Source organism: Aplysia californica, unplaced genomic scaffold (assembly GCF_000002075.1).
Source record: "Aplysia californica isolate F4 #8 unplaced genomic scaffold, AplCal3.0 scaffold00497, whole genome shotgun sequence".
NCBI lineage: Eukaryota > Metazoa > Mollusca > Gastropoda > Aplysiida > Aplysiidae > Aplysia > Aplysia californica.
This window is the reverse complement of record NW_004797767.1, coordinates 73684-83589: the sequence shown is the minus strand read 5'-3', so window position 1 is coordinate 83589 and position 9906 is coordinate 73684. Positions and strand designations below refer to the sequence as shown.

Below are 9906 nucleotides of genomic sequence, written 5' to 3'. Positions count from 1 at the left end.
CGAAAGTGCAATAATCGAATAGCTCTTATCACGGCCTTTCCAACGATACCAAACTTGATTACCTTGCAGCCACAGAAAGTGTTGTTGTCAAGGGGTAAAGTTTAACATTTCTTGACGTTTTGTTTGCATTTTTTTGCCCCCCCTACCGCTTTCAAATACATTTTTATATATATATTAGAGATCTCCTTAGGTTTTGGGACCTTCACAAACGGATTCTTGACATATTTTTCTGTAAGAATATCCAAATACTTGAAGTTCCATTTTTTTTTAGCAAATACCCGATTTTCTAGGGGATCGAGACCCGCGGATCCCCTTAAGGCCCAATCAAATTCGCTACATGTTTGCGAGGTTTTTAACCAACAGATCTAGTGTTAATATGTAACAACTATGAGAGTTCCTGACTTCGCTTAGGAGGAAGACAGGTGAACAGAAGAAGATTCAAATTTTCAACGTCAGAATGCTACATTTTATCTCTGTGCAGAGAAATGCACAGAAATAGAGGAGTTTTCACTATCAAAAAGAGATCATCTTACAAATATCTGGGCACAGAGGCACACTTATAAAACTTATATCACTAAGTAATTTATACAAATAGCAAATCATCTTCGCCGTCTTTCACTGGTTTGGAAGGAAAAGCATAATATTTTTAATTGTAAATGAGAGGATGTACCACAACAATGCTCATTTTTGGAACCATCTAAACATCCATTGTGCACATAGCCAGTTTGGAAAGATGTGAGAGTAGTGGGAAATAAAAAAAGCTTTAATGTTAAAATTTGTAAAGATCAGAGTGACACAATTAGGCCTACTAAAAATTTAATTGCACAAATGAAATGTTATATATGCTTTCATGGCTTTTGGGGAAGAAGTAAAGAAATGAAATTATATCCCCCATTTCAAAACTCTCCTTCAAAGCTGTAAGTCAATAAGAAAACAGTACAACAAGAAACAGGTTGAGCAGAACCATGAAGTATTTGACTAAGAAAAGGAAATAGAAAATACAATTTGTAACAATTCTTATAACCAAGGGATGTAAACTTACCAAGCCCAATAATAATCCTGTGATAATTGTCAATATAGCAAAAATCAAATAGCATGCCCACTCCGGGATGCCATACACCTCCGTCATTCTGTTGTACACACCCTGGCAAACAGACGAAAAAAGGAAATACAATGTATATTATCCATCCATTTAAACCTTCGTTTTTGAAGGAACTAAAAATGAATATTAAGGATGTTACATTGAATAATTCCTTCTTAAAATATACCTTTTGATACGCAGACAGAGTTCATACAACCATCCCATCAGTTAAATCCTGTTATAAAGAAACTCAGAGGAAGAACAGCTGGGAGGGACTTTGATGGAAAAATCTTTTTTTTTTCCCAATCTGGACCTGACAGGGAGAAATATTGACTAATAATACTACTACCCATCATTGTAATAACTGCAAGACTGAACTAGGTCCTAATCCGATCTCTGGAACCCTGTCCAAATACATTATTTGTGTGAAGTCACATAGGTCAAGGAAAAGGGAAAAATATGCCTTAAAATTTTAATGAAATGCCCTTCAAGGGAAAAGTCGACATCGCGATAAGATCAGACAAGTGGCATCAGGTATCTTTTTTAGGAGAAAGAAAAAACTGACATTTTAAAAGGACAGCTTTGAGTTATCCAATATTCATACTGTTAAAAAAGTCCACTTTTGTTTGTTTATTTGAATATAAATTTTTAATCAGCATATGAAATATGCTATGTTGAATGTTTCGCGAAAAAAATCCAAAAGCGAACATTTTGTAGCTATCCAATCTTATCACGATGGAGATGGTGTTCTTGATGGCTATTTTCATAATTATAACAAAAGCAAATTATTGAAACATAACTGATCACTGGTTCCTTACTTTAAATATTCTCAAACAATAACTTCGTTAACCTCTCATTTGCAATGATTAATGTCCATTCATAGAGGGAAATCCTGTAAGCTCCTGTAAGCAACAACTATAAATGCCTGGACTAAAACACTTTTTGCTGCAGTAAAAAGCATACACACAGCTAAAGTTGAGTTCACTTACCTCCACAAACTTCAATCTTTAAACAAGCTGTTGGATATATTGACTATCTTCAATGGAGTACAAAATTAAAAAAAAAAAAATTATACAGTAGACCAACTACAAGTCACTGCTTTTTTACTGCATACATAAGGCCCTTTATTACCATAAAATCATCGAAAAGAAATTCAAAATGTGTAACAATAAAATTCCTAGATTTCCAATCAAACCTTCATGAAGCTTTAAAAAAAAAGAAATAGATTATGACTGTCTCATGTAACTCTGTGAATGAAGACAATGTAAGCATTTCGAGGGAATCTTTAGTGTTCATAAGCTGACAGCTGTTGACAGCTCCTCAATTTCATAACTTACCCGAATGAACATGGCTGCTTTAAAGAAGGCACCTACTATTCCCATTCTGCAAGAAAATAAAATCACACGAAAAATGTGAGTCACTACATAAAAATTAACATTGGTGAAACCTGAAAAGCGAACCCATAATATGAATCATTGTAAAACATGAGTCATAAGTAACGCTATGAATTGCTGGTAAGTGAACAGATTTTCAGTTCCTGAATTCTTTTTTATACATGGATATTCTTTGAGTTTCATCATGTACATTGCAAAATTCTTACATTCCAAAAAAGATTTCTGCGTCTCGTAGAATTCACTATGTGTCTGCTAGACTATATAATATAAATTATTTGATGGCACTCTGGATATGACAAGTCTTGTTTGGTAGGGATGCTGTTAGTAATCTGAATTACCTCTTTCATGATATGCAATCAGTACTTATATTTCAAACTTGACTTCTTTCCTTGCACTAAAACACCCTTATAGTGTAGATATACTTAACTGCTGGTAGGGCCATCAGCAAACAAGATTTAGGGCAAGAAGACAGAAGTAAAACAAAAAGTGGAATTATATGCATGACTATCTATCCTACACAAATTTCTCAAAGGCAGACATACCATAGCAGCTAATCAAAATTAACAAAAATAGAATAAGCTAGCTGATATTTCCATGACTATTTCAACTCCTGTCAAAATATACTACTACGTTTTACATTGCAAAAGCATAATACAGTGGAACTCGGTTTCAACAAAAACTCGGATTCAATTAAAGGAGTTGGATTCCCCGATTTTTTAATTAATAAAAATCAATAAAAGTAACTCAGATTCAACGAACACATAAATGAGCAAGCTCGGATTCAACAAAGTCGCTTCCAGGGTGAACTGCTCTATTCGACCAATCAGCGGCCTCCTTTCATACCATCACACATCTTGTTATCATGCACCCATGTCTAAATGTGTGTCAAGATCGGACGGGCGGCTATCACACATGTGACGGGCGACTGTTCGTGCGTGTGTCTGGGGGGATGAGATACAAATGAATCGGGCCTTTTGCACGATATGTGTTTGGTAGAGTTCAGTGTAATTTTCTGGAATTTTTTCAGCACATCTTTGGTATCAAAGAAACGAAAATGCCTCTCATTTGAAACCAAATTTGTACTTTTGATTGAGAAAGTCGAATATAACATTACTTGCTCGGTGCCCATACCTATCTCCACAAAAACCTCTAGTTTCAAATAACGAACACTCGGATTCAATGAAATTCAAGGCCAGGTCCAACGACTTCGTTGAATCCGAGTTCCACTGTATATATATTTTGGTTTTTTTGTAAAGTGTTTTACGGCGCTTGCAACTGCATAGGTCATATGAGCGCACGGGACACACCTAATATTTTCAGTTGGTAGGAAATTTTGAATTTTGCCCGGGTGGCGGCCGAAGCCTACTCTTATCAATTTGAGACCACCAAGGGATCTTTAACGTGCGCAACTTGCACACGGGCCCTCCGAGATTTTTCGCCCTTGTCCGAGAAGGCTAGGTGTAGATCTTTCCTACCAGAAGATCAGGGGTGTGGCAGAAAGACAGCAGTAAGGAGGAGTCAAGGAGTAGCTGTAGAAAGGCTGCAGAGTCAGGAGCCCAGAGGAGGTGAGGGGGTGGGGGCAGAAAGTGGAAATGAAAGCAGACAACAGAACATTGTTAGAGAGCAGGAAAGGAGGTGAAAGGAGACAATTTTAGAGAAGAAAATTTTTCGGTCGCTACCCGGATTCGAACCCGGGACCTTTGAATGAGAGGCCAACACCTTAACCTCTAGGCCACGAGAGCCCCCTTGTATATATATACAACCTTACCGATCATCAAAAAATTAAAAGCAAAAGAAAACTGCATTGAAAGTCCTTAAATTTCATATTGTAGAGATCCATTTCAAACATGAAACTCACAGAAAAGAGTTGGGGTCTCTGTACCAGGCCACAGGCGTAATGTCCCGCCATTTCTTCTCATCTATAAGGCTAATCAAATCTGTCGTCTTGCGACCACCATAGTAGTGACGAAAGACTCCATCTTTCACACTGCAAAAGAAAACAAAAAATATTCACTATGTAAATTAACACATAAAATTTGGTGAAAACATCTCTACAAATCAAACAATAACAATAATAGCAAGCAATAGGTGATTCCTTTCACCAGCCCAAGTGGACAAATATATTCCAGAATCTTACCACATAACAATTCAATTTAAGTTTGAGTAAACCAGCCAGTTCTTTTCCTCTTCATGATTAGATTTTTTTGTGCAAGTTTTTTAACCTTTCCATACTCAAGTGAAACACAGACCCTCAGAGCACAGCTGCAGAGAAAAATAACATGCACTACAACGCAGCCGTAAGCTGACAAAATGCCTTTTTTCCCCATTTTGGCGCCAACATTTTTTATTTCCAAAATCGAAAGCATAATCAGCTATCCTACTTGTGTGAAAAAATCAAAGTGAAACCTGTGACTAGTATTTTAATAAGTTAGAATGCAAATTTCGGAAGAACGCTATTTCTAAATGGTTGTGCTGAAACCCCTCCCCCATTCCCCCCCCCCCCCCCTCTCTTTTTCTCGAAACTGTTGTGAATCTTAAAAAAGGCGTTTTGTCAGCTGACAGCAGAACTGTGATCATACTGTAATATCTTGGGCATCTTCTTTCCAAACACCACATTAGAAATGAAGAGTTCTGCCAAAACATCAATGAATATAAACATTGGCCCCAATATTAAAGTGGCATTTTATTTGATTCACCACTACTTTTCTGTTCTTGATGTCTCAAAAGCCAGCCAGAGATAATCTTCCCTTTTTTAAAAGTCACAAGAAGTGCATTTGCACTCTCCTTAGTACAACCTCTATGAAAAAAAGAGAAACATAAAAATATTAATTCTACTTTGTCAATTCCTTTCTCTACCCTTATACAATGTTCATCAAACAGACATGTGTTATGAAGAAATCAGTAGTCAAGAAATGCCTAGGCATCGGCACCATTGTGCCCGATATCCTCCACCAGGACTATACCAACTGAAGAAATGCACAGTCCTTATAAAACCCCATTAAGTAGCTTATCATTCATAGTGGTGAGAACAGAAGTAAAAATGAACTGCTCATCCCTCTCGACTCCCTTTTGTTTCACTGCTTGTTTCATGTTCTATTGGATTTAACCTTGCTGACAAAAAGTGATACATCTGCTTAACTCAATCAACTTACTGATAAAGAGTTGGCAACGAAGTGACCAAAAAACGCCCACTAAGACCTGAAATGTAGACAAAAAAAACTTGGTGAACATTCTTATATCGCACTGATATCAAATACAGACACACACAAAGTACATAATGATAAAGCAATTTTATGATGACAAAAGTTCAGTACATTCTGAGCTATTAATCACTAGCATTTTCATGACCCAACTGGTCTGTTTGGATATTTGAAAACAGAGAAAAGATAAATATATATAAATGGCATAGACCCTGACCTTCTTTAACGAAAAATTTCAGTGTTCTTTATATGGTAAATGACATAGGTATATATAATATTGGAGGTCAAAGTTATAAATGAAGATGAATGAGTTTACAATTCATTTTGAATTTGAAGCCCCTCTCTTGGCCCAGACATTGATCTAACAACATGGTCCAGCTGAACGACCATACGCTATGTGTTATCACTTGTTTCACTGTGCTTATGTACTAATTGACGACTTCATCGCGTTTTGCGCTTTGTGATTGTTTGATCGCTTATTATTTTTAAACGGGTCATTCTATCAGCTTGAGAAAAGTTATGGTTTTTTTATTGAGTCTTTTATCATCTGTTGAGCCGTAAATGGTCATTTTTCAGTAACGGGTAAAAATCTCAGGGGCTCTCGTGGCCTCGAGGTTAAGGGAAGACCCGGGTTGGCGATCCCAGACAATATAAAAATTTTTCTAACTATCCAACTTTTGTTTTTTGCGGAAAAACATCCTTTGACATCTGTTCTATTGAGTCACAATGACGAAACTGTTGAAAAAACACCTTAAATGACCTAAAAGGGCGTTTGAAAAGTGCAAATTGCACTAAAAATCCTTTTAAAAATCCCTGCTTTTTCTGTTTTTCTTAAAATCTACTTTTTGACATATGTGACCTCCTTGGTGCAGGGAGTTTTTTAAAAACTACTGAAGCTAGAAGCTTCAAATTTGGCGTACATGTGCTTTAAGGTCTATTCTGGGGATCTATGTGAGGGAATTGGGAAATATCGGTTACTTGTGGAAATATTCACATTTTTGGTAATATGTACCCCCAAATTTCATCAACTGACTCTCGGGGGTCCATTGACTTTGGGCTCACTTTTTTAGTTTTGAAGATAGGTCAAAATCCTCACACGGATTCCCAGTCCATTTAAGTTTGTACCTGTGTGCCAAATTTCAGGCTGATAAATCAATATTTACTATGAAATTCTTCTGCACTAAGAAACAGGTATGAAAAGCCAAGATGGCTTCCACAGAGGCCCATTTTTCAGAAAAAATCAACAAATTCACCCTTAGCCCATCCTATTTACTTCTTGCACAATTACATGAAAGAGAATATAAGTCATTCGTTTAGAAAAATTTTTGGGGAGTGTACGTCTCCCCTTAAGGAGTTCGCCTCTCATTCAAAGGTCCCAGTGAAAAATTTTCTTCTTTAATATTTTCTCCTTTCACCTCCTTTCCTGCTCTCTTGCAATATATATTCTGTCGTCTGCTTTCGTCCTCACTTTCTGCCCCCACCCCCTCACCTCCTTTGCCCCCTCCTCTGGGCTCCCGACTCTTTCTGCAGTCTTTCAGCCACATCCCTGATCTTCTGGCAGGAAAGATCTACACTTAGCCTTTTCGGACAAGGGCAAAAAATCTCGGAGGTCTCGTGTGCAAGTTACGCACATTAAAGATCCCTTGGAGGTCCAAAATCGATAAGAGTAGACTACGGCCGCCACCCGGGCAAAATTCAAAATTTCCTACCAACTGAAAATGTTAGGTGTGTCCCGCGTGCTCATATGCCCTTATGCAGTTGCGAGCGCCGTACAACACTTACAAAAAACCCCCCCACCAAACTCCATGTTTACAAAGGATCGGCCATTGTGGTGGGGCATTTGGGGCAGGTTACTTCTGATAAGATAGTGCGTGCTTCTGGGGTTAATATTTCAAGCAAAATTTGTTTCAAGCTTCAGAAATTTCAGGGAGTCTTAGTAAGTGTTTTACGGTGCTCGCAACAGCATAAGGTATAAGAGCCGCGAGGCCATTTAAACATTTTCAGTTTGGTACAAATTAATTTTGAATTTTACCTAGGTGGCGACCAAAGTCTACTCTACTCTCCTTATCAATTTTGGACCACCAAAGGATCTTTAACGTGCGCATGGGACCTCCGAGATTGTTTGCCCCTTTCCGAGAAGGTTAGGTGTTAGATATTACCTACCATAAGATCAGAGGTGTGGTTTAAAGACAGCAGTAAGGAGACAAGGAGCAGCAGAAGAAAGGCTGCAGAAAAAAAACAGGAGCCCACAGGTGGGGGCAAAAGGGAAGGGGGTGGGGTGGGGGCAGAAATTGGAGACAAAAGCAGTCGACAGAACATGGTTAGAGAGCAGGAAAGTAGGTGAAAGGAGAACATTTTAGAGAAGAAAATTTTAGGGCGCAGTCAGATGTCGAACCCGGGACTTATTAAATGAGAGGCAAACACCTTAACCTCTAGACCAGGAGAGGCCCCTTTCAGGGAGTCTGTGACAGGTAGAAGTAAAGGAGGGCATATTCTGACAATACTAAATTGCCAAACCGATTAACAGGATAAAACTGAGCTTTAGATAATAATACAAACATGTCTTCATCTCTACAATTATGAATAGAAAACAAACCCATTAAAAAAGTTAACCAGGACAGAGTTTCAACGGCAAATACTTTGGGAGTCGAAAAATTGGACAGTCTGCAGTCACTGAAAGGTAAAGCTAACAAAAATATCCAGAAGAATTATTAAAACTTTATAAAACAGTAATACTATTTTAAAAATACACAAACAGTTAAGTCACAACAAACATCAACTTCATCTAATATTCTCACTGAGCAAAACACACACCTGGGTTTTCTGTGACATCCACCACACCTACGGAGATGTCCAGATCATATCCCCAACCAGCAAACTCTGCCCACACGTCTTGGAAGGCTCTGCACGCTGGACACCAGGGAGCCATGCTGTGATCATAATCAAAGTAAAAATACTAGCTTGAAAAAAATAATTAATTACAGGAAAAATTAGATTACAGTCATTACAGCTTCACGGCAAAAATGGAAAAGGAAGGAGTTGAAGCCATCATTATAAAAATATTAAAACAGCACAAATTGGGGCTCTATTTATACACTTGATCTCTAAATACACTATTCGGAAGACAAAACAAAAACAAACCCCAAAAGCAGCATTCCTGATAGAGACTATTGAAGATAGACCACACTAGCCCTTCTGCATTTGAAAGGATCTTTCGTAACAGCTACCACTTCACTATGAAACTAGAATATAAGCCACCTCTATTCTCACCCACTGTGAAAACTGTGCAGTTGTAGGCCTCTCAGGTGAGAGGGCAAATCTTTTGGCTATTCTCACCCGGTGTGCGTTCTCAGACCGATCACTCCGGGTAAGAGGGCGAGCCTTTTGGCTTTTCTCACCCGGTGTGCGTTCACTGTGATATCAGTGTAAACAAACGTTCCAGCGCTCTTGTGTTGAAAGCGTGCAATTTTGTCTGCAGGCAGTGAGAGAGAGAGAGAGAAGGAGTAACGAGAACATATGGGCAAAACAAAATGGCGACCGGCGTAGTTCGGCTCGATTCGGAAAGTGAAAAATAGGCGTAGCATTTTTATAGACAATCAAATTAGTTAACTTCTGTGTCATAACAATTTTTTTCTTTGTTTTTATCAAAGAAGGCGTTATTGGGAATCGACTCCCCATAATGTCAACTGGTTATTGGGAGTCGACTGCCCCTTTAATCAGTGGATGCTATTGGGAGTCACAAAAACGCAATTTTTTACCTCAAAGGATTTTGAGAGGACAAATCTTCTGGCTATTCTCACCCGGTGTGCGTTCACCGCTTAGCGCATCAGCTCAGACCGATCCGTCTGGGTAAGAGGGCGAGCCTTTTGGCTTTTCTCACCCTGTGTGCATTCACTGTGATATCAGTGTAAACGAAAGTTCCGGCGTTCTTGTGTTGAAAGCATGCAATTTTGTCTGCGGGCAGTGAGAGAGAGAGAGAGGAGTAGCAAGAACTTATGGGCAACCGGCGTAGTTCGGCTCGATTTGAAAAGTGAAAAATAGGCGTAGCATTTTATAGGCAACCAAATTAGTTTAATTCTGCGCTATAACATAACATTTTTCTTTGTTTTTATCAAGGAAGGCATTATTGGGAGTCGACTCCCCGACTCCCCATAATGTCAACTGGTTATTGGTAGTTGACTGACTCTTTAATCAGTTGATGTTGGTTGGGAGTCACAAACCCTAAAACAGT

General features: G+C 38.4%; 1 protein-coding gene across 1 annotated transcript in view; it reads right to left on the bottom strand.

Moving 5' to 3' along the window:
• LOC101855514 (thioredoxin-related transmembrane protein 1) overlaps window positions 1-9906 on the bottom strand; it is a gene marked incomplete at its 3' end in the record, with an annotated part of 23042 nt that overhangs the window by 2152 nt on the left and 10984 nt on the right. The window contains 5 exon segments of the mRNA XM_005105873.3: window positions 1043-1144; window positions 2419-2464; window positions 4334-4462; window positions 5628-5673; window positions 8490-8605. Coding sequence (XP_005105930.2) covers window positions 1043-1144; window positions 2419-2464; window positions 4334-4462; window positions 5628-5673; window positions 8490-8605 — 439 coding nt within the window.